Source organism: Echinops telfairi, unplaced genomic scaffold, assembly GCF_000313985.2.
Source record: "Echinops telfairi isolate 266 unplaced genomic scaffold, ASM31398v2 ScPeMD7_53;HRSCAF=182, whole genome shotgun sequence".
Lineage (NCBI taxonomy): Eukaryota > Metazoa > Chordata > Mammalia > Afrosoricida > Tenrecidae > Echinops > Echinops telfairi.
In genome coordinates, this window is record NW_022103951.1 from 8,838,849 (window position 1) to 8,855,397 (window position 16,549).

The 16,549-nt window shown below is 47.5% G+C and overlaps 1 protein-coding gene across 1 annotated transcript in view; it reads left to right on the forward strand.

Annotated features, from left to right (window-relative positions):
• MAP3K15 (mitogen-activated protein kinase kinase kinase 15) overlaps window positions 1-16,549 on the forward strand; it is a 76,481-nt gene that overhangs the window by 28,260 nt on the left and 31,672 nt on the right. The window contains exons 6-11 of the mRNA XM_004709998.3: window positions 1,703-1,873; window positions 4,773-4,885; window positions 5,326-5,485; window positions 9,729-9,879; window positions 12,127-12,234; window positions 14,920-14,969. Coding sequence (XP_004710055.1) covers window positions 1,703-1,873; window positions 4,773-4,885; window positions 5,326-5,485; window positions 9,729-9,879; window positions 12,127-12,234; window positions 14,920-14,969 — 753 coding nt within the window. The remainder of the gene's footprint in view (window positions 1-1,702; window positions 1,874-4,772; window positions 4,886-5,325; window positions 5,486-9,728; window positions 9,880-12,126; window positions 12,235-14,919; window positions 14,970-16,549) is intronic.

Here is a 16,549-nt window from a genome sequence, read left to right on the forward strand (position 1 = left end):
TAGAAAGCAAATGTTTTGAGAATGATGATGGCAACAAATGTGCTTGACACAATAGATGTATGTATGGATTGTGAGAAGAGTTGTATGAGCCCCCAGTAAAGTGATTTAAAAAAAAACCTTTTCAAGCTTTAGTCTATGCTGATAAACATAGATGTCAACAGTATTTCTTCATGCTATACTTGGATGTTTTGTTTTCCCTCCAGTGAAATGTATGGGAATTTTTCTATATAATTTCATACAGTTGCCTGCTACTCTTACAGATAATTCCATTGCTATATTTTGCCATTCTTCTGTGTATGGAATTTGAGTCATCTCAAAATTTTCATAATGACAACGATACAATGAATATGTTCCAAATTCTTGGTTGTGTGTGCAAATTGTTGCTGTGTTAGAGATTCTAGCAGTAGAATTAGTTGTTCAGGCAGTCTGATAGGTGCCTGTTAATGTTGTTTTTAATGGAGAATTTCAAGCACAGTTAAAAGCAGGCACTCCCACACTGGACTCCTCTTCAGTAATTATCATCGCATGGTCAGTCTTGTCCCTCCATCCTCCCACCCACTCCCTGAACACTGAATTTTGCCCAACAGTGAATTTATTAGGAAGCAAAATCATCTCATCCATAGATAGGCCAGTGGTTGTTAAACATACTTTAAAAAGAATTACAATGAGGTTGATATTATCTTGCCTAAAAATGAGCACTCATCCCTCAGTGTTGGTGTTCGATTTTCCCAGTTGTCTGTCTGCTTTCTGTTTGAATGACAACCCAGACAAGATATCTAGGTTTTCCTATCTCGTTTTTTCATTTTCCATATAACTGATTGAAGAAGCTTTTGGCCTTTGGAATGTCCAGCGTTCTGGATTTTGCTCATCATATTCCTATGATGCGATTTTACAAGTTCCCTGTCCCTTCGTCCCTCTTCTATGCTGGTAGTTATATTTACGTCATCAAGTGGATTCCCACTCACAGGATCTCTGTAGGACTTCTGAGACGGTAAATCTTTATGGGAATCGACAACCTCCTCTTTCTCCTGAGAACTGGCTGGTGTGTTTGAACCACTGACCTTGCCAGGGCATTGCCGATCAGGGAAATGCTGAGCTGCATCCCAGCGTTCATCCTGACTTTCTGCAGTTGGGCCCCCGAGGAGAGTCAGAAAACTGCATTGGGCCTTTTGACTTGGGTTCCTAGAAATAACTCTAGCAATGAAGGTATTTTTTTGGTTTTCTAAAACATCCAGACATCAGGCGCGCCCCCCCCCCTCCCCCTGACATGACCAAAGGAAGGGAGAAAAGCCTGTTCATCCTCACTCCTCAGGAGCATCCTGGCTGTAGTTCCTTGAAGACAATTCGGTCATCCTTCAGACAGTCCGTGGTATAGTCCGTGTTCTTTGCCATAGTCCTCATGTGTCACCCTAGCCCAGCCCAGCTTTGGCATGCATACCAGGCTCTTCCAGACTCCCAGATTTCTTTTTTGACCTGGAAAAGAATTTGCTTATGCTTTTCAGTCTGGGTCTCATTTTAAACAGGAAGGGTCAAGTGTAAGGATTGATGGTCCTTACTGACGTGGCCCTCCAGCAGCAGCAGCCACCTTTACACCCGAAACCAAACTCCCACTTAGAGTGTGTTGCCTTGCTCAAACGGGGTCCCTTCTGCCCAGTGTGTCATGACTGCAACCCTGCTGATGTTGGTGGCCTGTGCCTTGCAGGAGGAATAGTGGGGGTGACCGGGAGAAGGCCCTTCAGGTCATGCTCCAGGTGCTGCAGAGCTGTGACCACCCAGCCCCGGACATGTTCTGCCTGTGCGGGAGGATCTACAAGGACATCTTTCTGGATTCTGACTGTACGGACGACTCCAGCCGAGACAGCGCCATTGCGTGGTAAGCCCTCGGCCTTCAGCCGCATGTGGTCTCTGCAAGGGACAGTGTGTCAGATAAGCTCAGGGGCCAGATCTTGTCCCTATGGATGAGCATCTGCCTATCTGTCAACAAGTGAAAACAAAATAGTAAAGATGGCATTGAGGTTCCCAGAATCCCTTTCAGAGAGGGTATTTTCTGGACGGCGATCTTTTCTCACAGGGCAACTCGGGGATGGGGTCAGAGGAAGACTCGGCACACTTCTTCCCAGCTGCCCCTTGCAGATCCTTGTGTAGTAGCTTCTACTCCTGCTATTGATCTGTTGATTTATTCAGGAGATATTTATTGAGCGTCTACTCATGCTAGGAAGTTTTTGCCATGTTAGGGGCACAGCAGAGAATTTGACCCATGTTTTAAGTGCTCAATTGCTAACCTGAAAGTTTGGTGGGTCGAGCCCTCCGGGTGGCATTGTGGGAGAACACCCAGGGCATTCTGCTCCTGTAAAGACGACCGCTTTGGGAACCCGCTGGCCTGACTCCGACTCCTGGGCCTTGTGTTGCTGGTAAGGGCAGTCGGACAGAGAAAACATTTAGGCTGTCAACTAGCGGGGAGGGCTGTGGGGCAAAGGAAGACTGTGGGAGTTGGGGATGAGCGGGGAAAGAAGGGGGGGCTTGCAATTTAAAATGACGAGGTCGGTAGACGTGAAGAAATGTGAAGGAGGTGAAAAAGCACGGCAGGAGAGAGTGAAAAAAGAACAGAGCCCCTGAGGAAGAAGCGGGTGGGGGTGGGGACACTGGCGAGGGAGGAGGAAGGGCAGCAGGAGCGAACAACGGACAGAATACCAAGGAATGAGAAGCGAGAAGGCCCGTGAAGAACCTGTCGGGGCCAAAAGGGTTTTAGGTTGGACGATTGAGTGCAGTGAGTTGAGCTTTGGAGGGTGCTGAGCTGAGCTGTGACTAGACGGGACGGGCTGTTCTCACTGCTGCGCAAAGAATGAACTGGTGGGGGTATAATTGTTGTGCTGTGCAACAGACAGCCCCCAGATCTCGACCGTGACTTCGCCCACTCCAAACTCACTGCCATCGAGTCGACGCTGACGCATAGTGACCCCATAGGACAGGGTAAGACTGTTGCTGTGACTTTCTGAGACCTTTTCTTTAATTTTATTTTTTAATCATTTTATTGGGGGCTCTTACAGCTCTTCTCACAATCCATCCATCCATCTGTGTCAAGCACATTTGTACATTGGTTGCCATCAGCCTTTGCAACACATTTTCTTTCTACTTGAGCCCTTGGGATCAGCTCCTCAGTTTTTCCCTCCCTCACCCTCATGAACCCTTGATAAATGATCCGTTATTATTATCATATCTCACACCGTCCGCCATCTTCCTTCACCCATGTTTCTGACGAACAAGAGACTGTAACTCTTAATAGGAGTAGCAAGTCGTCTTTCTCCCATGGAGCGTCTGGTGTGGCCCACCATGTAACTACTATGTCTCCAGAGCTCCTCCTAGTGGGTTAAGCAATGGTTTTTCCTCCATCGTTCTGTCGGTTGACCAGGCAAGTCCTCTTCTGGCTTTGCCTGGGCTCCTGAAGGTGAAGTCAACTTGAAGTGTCCGCAGCATGGAAGTCCCTAGAAGGGTGCATGACCCACCCCTACCTGTGGGTCAGCTGACCAAGGGCTCTCACTGGTGGGTGGTATGCTTAGTTCTCCACCATGGGGCCTCTCACCAGCTAGACCAGCTTCCCATCGGGGCGGGCTGTATTGGAAATGCAGCAAAGGTGGAAAGCACAGGCTTTGGCTTACGAAAACTCACACGATGTCACCTCTGCCGCGGGCTCCGGGTTATAGGCGACTTCAGACTAACCGAGACTCAGACAGTGGGCAAAATGGACTCTATCTCTGGTGGGAGGGGGGACAGAATCGTATTTCAGCACCCCTGCTGGGATGGGAGGATTTGGTAGCCATTAAAGGGTTTGCCCTGGGGGCAGGGATGGAATTGGGAAACAGATGGGTGCTGTTGCAGTAATTGTGGGGAGACAGGGTGGTGGTCATGAGAAGTTGGAATCTTGCTGTATTTTGGAGATGAAACCAACAGCTCCCATTGTTGGAAGAGTGCTTGTGCTGGTGCCTCAATTCGGTTTAATTCTGGTGATCCTAGCTACTCCACAACTTGGGAACCTGAGCCTGTGACCCCCACATTGTCCAGTGCCATTTAGAGGCATGCATATGCAGCATTACTTCAGTGATTGAAATGTGTTCCTGGTTGTACTGCTCATATTTTCTCAGGGAAGAGAAGAACACTTTTTACATGCAGCTAGTCCCTGACATGTGTCAATTCAAGTTGCGATGAATTGCACTTTGCAATTGGCTGGCTTGGTTTTGGTTTCATTTCATCAGTAACACGTGTACGTACCATGAGATGTTGCATCCCGTACTATGCTAATATTATTCTCAGATATTCACTTGCAGATATTTAAAGATTGGATTTCCAAAGGTACTGTGGGGTCCTCTCTGGGTTTGAATGCAGCAGCAGGTGGCCAGGTGGCTCATAGAAGGAGCAGCCGTGAGGTTGTGGGTGTATGGGACATGGGCAGCAACTCCAGCTGACCATCTTGCCAGCCCACCTCCAATGATGCCTCTAGCCCAGCTGCTGGGCACAGATCCACTAGTGTGCCAGCCTAGATGCCAGGGCCTTTGGGTTTGGAGCACAGCTGTGCCCGAGGCAGAGAAAGTCCTGGGGTCCCATCTTTGGGAGAGCCTTCATTTCCTCTGCTCGTGGTCTTTGAGACCTCCCCTCCTCTGAATGGGAAGAATGGATGTGGTAGAAATTTTCCTGCTTGTGGTTTGCACCATTATGTCCACTTTGTTTGTTACAATGTAATATGGCAAAATAAGAATGCGGTGGCTCTTTAATTACAGGTATCGCAAAGGATTTGAGCTACAGTCATCTCTCTATTCAGGAATCAACCTCGCAATTTTGCTGCTAGTTGCTGGGCAACAATTTGAAACATCCATGGAACTAAGGAAAATAGGTAAAGCTATGAGTGGTGAGTCCCCGGGTGCTGTCAGCAGTTATGTAGCTGGTCGCTGACCAAAAGGTTGGAGGTGTTTGAAAATCTACCCAAAGGCACTTAGGAAGTAAGGCCTGGCGATCCCCTTGCCTAAGATTAGCCATTGCAAAGCTTATGGAACACAGTTGTACTTTAACACACGTGAGCCTGACCATTCGATGGCAACTGGTATTGTTTGATCCATTGCAGATGTTGCTGCTTTGATCACATGAGTTCAGCATTTAGAAAAGAAAAAAAAGGTTTAAATAACTGGCATTCTATTTCTAAAGAAACGTTTACTTTTTTAGCCAAGACAGTCACCAAAGTAGAAGACCTGCTTTTCTTATATGTGAAGGCCAGCATCATCACAGTCAAAGCCTGCACGCTTTTTTCTAACTTCTCTAACATTCACATTATTTAAGGTGTCCGGCTGAACAGCTTGTTGGGAAGAAAGGGGAGCTTGGAGAAAATGAGCAATTACTGGGATGTGGGGCAGTTCTTCATCGTGAGCATGTTGGCCAGTGATGCCGGGAAGGCTGTCCAGGCAGCAGAGAAATTGTTCAAACTGAAGCCTCCTGTCTGGTGAGTCTCGTTGGCATGTTGCCATCCGTCTCAGTAGCTACAGATGCGCTGAAATGTTCACCTGCAAGAAAGCGCAAATCTGAAACCCATAGACGATTGTTGTTTTCCCTTCTGATCTCTTCGTTAAAGCAAACTTAGGCTGACATAACGCCTCTGACAAGAGGCGTATTAGGTTGGGTTCTCAAGAGAAGGAAAACCAGCGGCATTTATATATGTAAGTACACAAAGAACTTGATATCAAGAAAATGGCTTGCAACATAGTAGAAGCAGATAAGTCCCGTCGAGTTTCAAGTCCATGGGGTGTATGTGAAGTTAGAGGCATCTCCTGATGAACCCGGCATTGGCAGGAACACCACAGACTGCATGCAGAGGTGGGTGAATCCAGTGGTGGCAGGCAACATGGCAGGCCGTTGGCTTCAATTCCAGAAAACTGGAGGTCCAGGAGTCAGTTGTAGGATCCAATCTTAGTAAAAAAGCAAGCAAGCTTTTCCCAAGGACAATGTCTGTAGGAAGTAGGCCACACTCCCAAGGAACCTCCCTTTCAGTTGTATCAGGGCTGTGATCTGAATTAAGAGGGGTGCCTTCTTCCCTAATCTGCCACAACAGATCCCATCTTGAAATTGATTCCATGTTAACAGGGAACATCATAGGGGATTCCTAGGCCTCAACTGCCAAACCGCTGAGAATCCTGGTCCAGCCAAGTTGTCACATATCTCAACTGTCACAGGAGGGAAAGATGCTCGCATGCTCCTCACTCGCTCTCTTGCTCTCTCGCCCACAAACACATTGTGTACCCCTGTATACATTATCCCTGAGATACTGGGATCTCCATCCTTATTAACTTCTCTAGGTCATCTAGGTACCCAAGAACAAAGCAATCTTCAGTATATCTGTTCTTTGTCAATGAGGCAGCCTTTAACATATGTCACTCATAAGGTTTTCATAACCTGATTTTGGAAACTGCTCACCAGGCCCTTTTTCTGCTTCCACCTGAGTCTGGAAGCTCTGCTGATACCTGGTCAACATCATAGCTGCAGGCACTCTTCCAGAACAGATGGTGGTCACTGCTTTCAAGGTGCATTAGCTGGGTATCAAACCCAGGTCTCTCACACTGAAGATGAGAATCTCCCACTTGAGCCACTGTTCCCTTCCGCTCTCTGGCACTAGAACACAGTGTAATTAGTGGAGAAAGTAGAGAGTAAAACTAAGAAGCCTACCCATAGGGAGCTATGGGACGGGGCCCGGGAATTGCCCTTTGATAACCTTACTCTCATTCCTCTGAAGTGGTGCAGGCCATTCTTTCTCCAGCGTCTGTTCTCAGTCTGGAAACCCTGCTGAAACCTGTTCACTTTGGGTGACCCTGCCAATATTTGAAATGACCAATGCCCTGGCTTCCAGCATGACAACACAAGCCACCAGTCCCTGAGAAGGACACTACGCTTGGTAAACAGAGGGGCAGTCAAAAGGACAAGGACCCTCCACAAGATGGTGGCTGCAACAGTGGGCTCCAACAGGAACAATTTTGAGGAGAGCACATGCCGGGGCGGTGGCTTGTCTTGTGGGGCAGTGTCAGAACCGACTTCTGATGCCTGACAGCAACAGCCTCCACCACCACAGCTCTCGGCTCGCGGGAGACCAAACTTGGCGTGAATCAAAACTGTTTGGCAGGTGATTCCCAAGGCTAGATCTGGGAGATTTGGGGCAATATCATACTCCCCAATCAACAACTAGGACCCTGGGTATTGTTTTCGGAGACAGGCATGGACAAAAAGATTTGAAAGTCAAAGTTGCTTTAAGGCATTTACTGAAAAATAGAGACCTGTAAGAGAGACAGAGGAGAGAGTCGCCATAGGCAGCAGGGTCTCCTGGGCCTTACAAAAGAAGCACTTTTCAGAGGGCTGTTATCTTAGTCAAGAATCGGTATGTTTTTCTTAGGGCAAGGTTTCTGGTTGGGGCGGTCTGTGTTGTCCTATGGTTTTTATGAGCTCTTTCCTGGCCCCCCTTCTCGGGGTGCGGGCAAGGGTTGGGCCAAGTTGGAGTGTGAACATTCTAAATGGACTCCAAGGCCCTCTCAGATACTCCGCGTTAGTAGATGAGCATGTGCACAGCTCCTTTATCCTTCATTCAGATCCTGGGTTGGTCCTGGACCCACTATTTTAGGTCATTTCGGGGTCACCCGTGGCCTTGCTGTGCATGCGCAGGCCTCTTAAAGCCGTGGGACCCAGTCTTGGAGGAGGAGGAAGTGTGTGATCTGAAAACAAGTGAGCATAGACGACAGGTCTCCGGAGTTGTTTCCCAGCATCGCACTGTCTGTGTCTGTTATACCTCCCTCACGCCCACCCCCAGACAACCTGTGATTTCTCCATCAATGGTCTCTGCTGCTTTGGTTGATTTAATTTTGTAGCCATTATTTCCTCTATTGCAAGCTATCTTCAGTATGTTACTATTGTTCATAAGTCTAGAGGACATTAACCTTGTCCCCAAACCATATCAACCTCTGCAATGTTCTATGAGACCGAGGGGACACAAGAGCCTGGCCGAGCCCCAGCTTTCCTCCATGTGGGCCCGATGGAGCAGATTCCAAAAAGAAGATGCCATACTTTGGGCCCCTGGCTTCCTGACTGCTAGGGTGGTCCTCAGTAAGGCCTGGTGGCAGCAGTCTTGGCCTCCAGAGGGTGTGACCACCCTACCTTTGCCGCTGCCCCGCCCCCGGTCTGACAACAAGATTAGAAAGAGTTAGGTTACATATGGCCAGATCCAAATTTTGAACATCAAAATCAACCTGGTCAAATCTCAGTTTGTTTTTTGACTATTTAGGAAAATGACAGTGAGTTTTAGATCAGTGTTTACCCCAGGGGTCAAAGTGGGGTGTATGGCTTTAAAAGGGGTCCTTGATGATGGAATAGGCAAACTCAACTTGATTCTGACTCTTGACAATGCTGAAGGACAGAGTAGAACTTGCCCCTGTGGGTTTCCAAGACTCTTAACTCTTTACAGCAGTGGTTCTCAACCTTCCTAATGCTGCGACCCTTTAATACAGTTCCTCATGTTGTGGTGACCGCCCCCCCCAACCATAAAATTATTTTCGTTGCCACTTTATCACTGTCATTTTGCTACTGTGACGAATCGGGCAACCCCTGTGCAAGGGTCATTCGACCCCTAGGTTGAGAACCGCTGCTTTATGGGAGTAGAAAGCTTCATCTTGCTCCCTCAGAGTGACTTGTATTTCAAACAGCTGATCTTGTAGGTTAGCAGTCCATAGCCCACCACATCACCAGGGTTCCCTACCGGGTCACTGAGTCAGAATTGATTTGTAATTTGGGGTTTGGGGGTGGAATGTTGGGCCTCTTGTCCGTCTCTGTGCTAGTATCCCTGTTGACACAGATGGTACTGTAACTTTGCAAGGTGGCCTCACCGGGGTGAGGGGTGGAGGCGCTGGGGAAAGGGCACATGGCAGAGCTCATTCTGCTTCCTCTTAGAACTGCATGAGGATCTATTATTTCAAAAGCTAATGAACCGAGATAATGAGCTTGAAATCACATCCCTGTGCAATTGCTTTGAATTTTAAATGACTTGCTCTTTTCAGTAGTGCTCCAATCCCCCGAGTGTGGATAGTGGGTGCCCGAATTGAAGTTTCACCCACTGTTGGTTAAAAAGCCATGCAAGCCGAGGGATTGTGTTATGGTGTCTTACTATACCTTTTGTTCTGGGGTTTCTGTTCCTGAATTGGGTCACAACAGACTCGTTATATAATATGAATACAGGAGATCTGTGAACAGGCAGGACACTTGTCAGAGAATGGACCCTCAATTGTTTTCCCCACTCACTCATGGCTATCAAATCTTTTCCAACTCATAGCAACCCTATAGGACAGGGTAGAACCGCTCCGGTGAGTTTCCAAGACTGTCACTCTTTAAGGGAGTAGAAAGCTGCATCTAGCTCATAAGGAGTGAATGGTGGTTTCGAGCTGCTGACCTCACAGCAGCCCAACATGTACCCACTGTGCCACCAGGGCTTCTAGAACTAGTGAGAAATGGTAGGATGGCACCCTGTCAAGGAGAGAAAACTTGCAAGACCCAAAAATCCCAGCCCTGCCCCCATTGAGTTCCGGCTCTCACAGGTTTTACTGCACAAATAAATACAAGCGTTTGGGGAGTTTGTTTTAACGGGAGTACAAGTGCATTTCATTTCCATAGGAATCGAATTTGTCGGTGTTTGTGTTGTCCACCCCACCCCACCCCAGGTACCTGCGATCCTTAGTTCAGAACTTCTTATTAATTCAGCGCTTCAAGAAAGCCATTGCTGAACATTCACCGAGGCAAGAACGGCTTAACTTCTGGCTAGACATCATTTTTGAGGCAACCAATGAAGTTACCAGTGGACTCCGATTTCCAGTAAGACATGCTCAATTCATTCCTTTGCGATACAAGTAGAAACTTTGGTGTCTGAGTGTGGCACCCACCAACTGATGACTCCCTTGTGCGCGCTGAAAGGAGCCCTCAGGTTCATGTCAGCAGGAAGGGTTGGCAACCCTCCTCTGCAAAAGCATCCCTTGACAACCCTGGGGGCACAGTTCTAGGCGACGGACTTTGGGGGTGCCATGAGTCAAAATTCAATGTGACAGCAACTGGTTTGAATGATGGAATCCTCTGAAAGGAGGACATCGTTGAAGGAAATTAACATGTGAGGTGAACCATTGGCCTCGTGGTGGCTCGAGAAGTGCTACATCAACTGTAGCTTCTGCAATGGGACTTCTTCGCTGGGGTGACGTGGCTTCTCCAAAGATAATTGGCAGGATCTGGAGACCTTTGGGGTGCTCACAACTGGGAGGGTGGATGCTCTTGGCATCTAGTGGGTTAGAGACCAGGGATGCTGGTAAACATCCCACATGTACCGCAGGAAGCTGAGACTCAATCCTGCCACCACTGTGTCAATTCTGACTCATAGCAACCCTATAGGACAATAGAACTGCCCCATGGGGTTTCCAAGAAGTCGTCTTTTTCAGACTAGCCCTGGTGTTGCAGTGGTTGCTAACCTAGAAAAGTTGCCCTTACTGTAAACCCACCAGTTGCTCCATGCAAGAAAGCTGTGGGAGTCGCTTTTGTGACGGTTATATAGCCCTTCCACTCCTATGGGGCAGTTCTGCTTTGTCCTAAAGGGTCTCCAAGACTCAGGCTTGATGTCAAAAACGGACATTTTTGTGTGCTTAATTTTTGTGTGGAAGTAGACTACCATCTCCCCCCGACCATACCCCCATGGGCCAGTGGGTAGGCTCAAACCATCAACCTTTCCATTAGTATCTGAGTTCCTAACTATGGGGCCATCAGAACTCCTAAGGTACTGGACCAACCCCACCGCCATCAAGTGAATTGTGACACAGCGACCCTATAGGAGAGTGTCAGGGTTCTGAGTCTGTAAACTGTTCTCTCTTGGAGGAGCAGCTGGTGGATTCGAATGACTGATCTTTTGCAACTGATAGCCTAGTGGCCAGCCCACAGCACCGGCCGCATTCTTACACACACAACCGAACTCCCGTGATGAGGATTTACCCAAACGGTCAGTAAGGCCAAAGTGAAGCAACTCTGCCCCGACAGTGACAATTGGGTGCTTCGGGGCTCTTTCCATTTGAAAGCTGTTCCTGGTTTAGCTGTGGTTGCCTCCTTGTTACTACTGAGCTGCAAAAAGCCAGGCTGTTTTCCGCGTTTCCTTGAGGTGTTTTTTTTTTCTTTCTTTCTTGAACATTGTGCCCATCCGGTGAGCTATCTCAGGGGCTCGATACTGAACTTCAGAGTTGTGCCTCATTCTTGCCCCGAGAGACAGGCCGTGTCGAAGAATTTCATTAAGCCCTCCCATCAGAATGGAGCGGTTTGAAAGGACTGGGATGATGCTTCTGTTCCTGAGTCATATGTTTTTAAATCATCATTTCATTATTAAATATTTCAAAGCTACCTGAAAGTACAAAAACAAACAGAAAAAAAAAAAGAGGAGACTGACGTAATCTACCTGGGTTGAGCACATTTAACATCTGGCTTTGTTTGCTTTGAGTACAATCTCTTTCGGCCTCCTCTCCCACCCGCCCCCTGCCCCCCTTCTCTCTCTCTCTCAATAGAGTCAAACATTACTGATGAAATGCCATTTAACTCATCCTCTAGGCATTTCTAGCCAACACTCCTGGCCACTCTCTCATCAGAAGTGGAGCCGGCCTCTTCCTTCTTGTCAGAGGGCCGGCTTGGCCATCCTGTTGACAGCAGCTCCCCCGCTCTGCTCGTAGGGCAGCTCTCTAGGATCTTAGGTCATTTCTCCTATCGGCCTGGGTGGCGCCCTTGGTTGCTAAGCAGGAGATCGGTGGTTGGCGTCTCCCTGGAGTTGCTACAGAAGAAAGACCTAGAAATAGACTTCTGAAAACTTAGCCACCCCCAATCCTGTGGTGCCCGGTTCTCCTCCTCTTCATGGGGTCAGCACGCGTCAGCTCCATAGCAACTGATTGCGTGCGGTTAGCCTGTCTGCCCCATTTGATGTGCTCTGCTGCTGGAGTAGGGCGGGCACATAGTAGGTCCCAGATGAGTATTCGTGGCGGGCAAATCTTCCCACCTTCCCACTGGGCTGGGAGCCCATGTTACAGAAATGCGTTCTTCTTTTAGGTTCTGGTGATAGAGCCAACCAAAGTCTACCAGCCTTCTTATGTCTCCATAAACAACGAAGCGGAGGAGAGGACGGTGTCCTTGTGGCATGTCTCACCCACGGAAATGGTGAGGGGAGTAACCGAGCAGGAGGGTCTGCGTTCCTATTTGAAAGAGCGGGCACCCTTGTCCAACCTCGGAATTCCGGGCCTATCTGAGATGGTCGGGTCACTAACGGAAGGACATAGCAGATGACAATGAGTGTCTCGGTATAAACTGTGTTGCAGGCACATAGGGTGTGTGTGTGTGTGTGTGTGTGTGTGTGTGTGCGCGCGCGCGTGCGTAAACTACTGTATACGGCCTCATACATACTAGGGGACTTGAGAAAGCGAGAGGGAAAACTCCATTATCTTTGCACATCATTTTTCCTCAAATATTTTGAAGCTCCCCCCCTCCCTCATTTATTTCCTCTGTGTATACCATCATACCACCATGAGTCAGAATCGACTTGATGATAAAGAGTTTGCTTTTTTGGTGTTTGGTGACACTGGTTTGTGCCTATGTATTAAATCCATGCCTATTTTCTCACCTATGAACCCACTACGACTGATAAACAGTCTTTTTAAAAGGTAAGCCGTGAGGAAATAGAGACGGGATAAAGGACAAACAAGCCCCCTCCTGTCCCGAATGACACGGGGGAGATCATCCATGCATACATACATATACAATGTGTGCGTGAGCGGTGTGACCTGTGAGGCATTTTCTGGAAAGAACATGCTGTGCATGTTTATTTGGTAACTTCTTGTTCTGAACTCCTACACACGGCACGGACACAGCTCTCCACGCGCACACAGCGATCCACCTGACTATTCATGTGCCAGTCCCTGCCTGCCTCCTCTGGAATAGCTCCTGGCACGGATGTGCTCTAAGTTCTTCTACCATCTTCCTGCGGATGTACGTTTAGGGCTCCCTTCTGTACTGTAGCCGTGCGCATCTGGGTCCTCCTGGCCTGATCCTTCTACCCTCGGGAAAGGGATTCCAGGCTCCTAGAGTCCCAGACATGGACCCGTTGGCTGAAAGGGGGCCAGTTGCGTTGGAGGTGGATGCTGACCCATGGGGACCCCAGGGGTGTGGGTCGAACAGTGCCTCACAGGCTTTTCAGTGGCTGCATTTTACAAAGTCGATCAACCAGCCCTTGTTTTCCAAGGCCCTTCCTAGGGGCTCGAACCTCCAACCCTTTGGTTAGCATAGCATCTGTGTGCATTAAATGTGATCATCATACCACCCAGGGACTCCCACATTCAAGGTCAAAGAAGAGCAAAAACAAAAAACAAAACATGATTTAAATCCCTCGAGGGCGCCCAAGCTTCCATTGGTCCCATAGATGGAAGAGCACAGATTTTTTGGGGGGGGGTGGGGTGGGGGATTGAAAAGATGGGAACACTACTTTGAGAAGTTTGTAGACCCAGATGGAGGGCATACTGAGAAATAACCGCTTTGCTTTTTGAGCTTTTTGTTTAATACGGGTTTCTGTAAATTTCCCCCCCAAAAATTGAAACAATCCTTTTTGACTTCCCTTTGTAAGCAACAGAGGCTAATTTTTTTCATCGATGGACTGCTTTGCTTAGAGTTGTCCATGAAAATGTCTTTGAGAAACATAGAAGTTCCCGATTTTGGGGGTGGGGGGTGGGGTTTTTTTGTCCTTTGAGAGAAGTTTTTGCAGAGTAGAGCAGTTTCTGATTGAGCAATTCATATATATTTTGTTTTGTCATTGATTGAAATCCCCCCAAGGTAGCCTCGCACATCCCACTGTCTCCCCCCAGCTTTCCGGTTTCCATCCTGCCTCCTTCCCTAACTCTTCCGAACTCTGTCCTCGGGTGAAATGCTGCCTTGGCAATTGTGTGTGGTGGATTATTCGAAGGCACGCTTGCCTCCCTTCCTGTTACTGTTCCCCTCAGAAACCCGTCTGTTGTTTGCCTGAAGACTGAGCCCTGGCGGGTGAGTTCGTCTGTACACCTGAAGTGTACCTGCATACATAGTCTTGGTGGTTCCCCCGGTCAAGGTGACCAGTCAGCCTGGTCTTTTTTTTTTCTGAGAGATTTTTTAATTTTATGACAGATTGGGAATTTTGTTCCACATTTTCTCTCTCTCTGTCTCTCTCTCTCTGTCTCTCTGTCTCTCTGTCTCGCTGACAGTTGAATGTGATCCGTTTCAGAGCAATTGATAGTGGGTGCCAGGTACCCCCTAATTCGAGTCTCCGGGCCCAGGAGACTGAGGCTCTTGAGCAGCGTTCATTGGACTAATCATTTCTATATGGCTTTTGATTTTCACTCTTTCCCCGAAGAGGAAATTATACCTCAGATACGTAATGTCATAGGTTCTTCACCAGAAGCAGTGTGTTCCCAGGGTAGGGGCGGGGGTTGCTTTGTAATAGGTAGGCATTTGTTTAAAAACATTTGGTTCTGTGGTACCTAAGGTCACCATGAATCAGAACCAAGTCCATGACCACTGCTGCTCATGTTGATAGAAAACCAAAGACCTCAGGCACTTAGCATTTCTAATTCAAATTCAGCTCCTTATCTCAAAATTAGAGAATTTCCTCTTAATTGGATTAAAATTACAAATGAGGCTTTATGATTCATGGGCTGATTTTCTGTGCTCCCCGGTATCCAAATATATTACTCTAACCCTTACTTCCTTGTTGAAAGTAAAATAGCAGAAGCGCTTGACCTCAGAATGAGATAAAAAATGATTCCTGCCTTCACTTTGCTTTGAAAAAAAAAGTCTATTAACTCCTGCCTTTGATTCCTACAGAAGCAAATCCATGAGTGGAATTTTACAGTCTCTTCCATTAGGGCAATAAGGTAAGAACCGGTGAGTGCTTTCATACAAATAAAGATGTTGTGTGGGGCTTTTAAATGCTCCCACTTACCTATAATGAATCATGTTTTCGGGTTTTTTTCTATTTTTTTTTTTATTTAATGGAATCAAAAATGGTCTCTTTCCTGTTTTTGTTTTTGTTTTTGGCCATGCCCGAGGTTTCCTGGCTCTTTGGGAACGTAGCTTTTCTCGTATCCAGTGTACAAAACTCTTGTCTTGAAAACAAGGTCAGATCTGAAGAATAAAACATGTCGTCTTTGAGCCAGTCATGCTCATCCACTTAGAGACTCTCAACTGAAGTCCGGAGGGTTTTTTTTGGCAACTCCTGGGAATGGGATCTCTCGTAGGCAGGCTAATGGAACCAAGAGTTTATGCTCGTTGGAAAGCAGGGCTGACTTCTCAACTGTGCCCGTCACTGGGCCAGCACATCAAGGCTGAGGATGACAGCAGCTCTGAGGTAGATAGGAGTTCTACCTCCACTTCTGCTGGGTGGCCTTGGGGGAAAACCGCACAACCAGACCTCAGCTTCTTGATCCATCAAATCAAAGGCTAGAACTTTGGTTCTTCCTCTCGTTCTGAGATTCTATCATAAGCCATTGAAGTGTTGTGTGAATCCTTAATTCTTTCAGATGTAGCCTCAACCTGTCTTGAATGCTTGAAGCAGAATAATGTTGAGGCCGTTTAAGATTAGAGTGATGCATTTGATTCATACCATCCAGAAATGGCAGCGTTATTAATAAAGAACCGGGAGTTTTCAAAAATATAGTGCACGGGAACTAGGTTGCACGGGAACATGTGGTCTAGAACCTTCCGTTTGTACCTTGTCATCTTTAGTAGGCTTGAGAAACAAAGCAGCATCTCTGGCTGTCATGCCAACCGTCAGTGGGGAATGTGCCAAGGCCCTGGGGTGACTTGGAGTCAGGACAGCTGAGATGCAGAGCAGGGGTTGAGCATTCCCAATGTTGAACCGCTGCTGGTGGTTAGTTCCTTTAAACTTTGGTTTTGAGGACTTGCTCACGAACAGCCTTGTTTTAATTCTTTTTAAATCACCTTGTAGTATTGCTGTCTTACCTCCTTGATTGTCCTGTAATCTCTCTAGCATAGTAAGGAATGGTCAAAGAAGCTATAGATGTCAGAAAGAGAAGATGGTAGAAGGCATGTGATAAAGTGACTTTCTTTGCTCGAAGGGCTAATTGCAGAGACTTGGGCTCAGGGTGAGAAAGAATGATCTAACATCGATATGCCTCCGTGGGTGCAGTGTGGTCCCTGGATTCTCCTGCACTATGCTCAGACAGATTTGACTGTTGGACCTTGGGTAGGGATGGACTCAGATAGCTCTTTCTTGAGTGAGATGCAATTTTTATTTCTCCTTCCTTCATCTGGGCAAAAGAACTGCCTTCAGATATTGCCCATGTCTAGAAATGCCCTTGATATCTTAATGGATTCCTTCACAAATGCCTTTTCCTATTTCTTCCATGCGTTTCTCAGTTCCTTGGGAGTAGGGACCACATTCCGTTCTGTTGTCTGTTGCCCGCGTGCCTTGCTCAGTGCTGGAAATACAGTA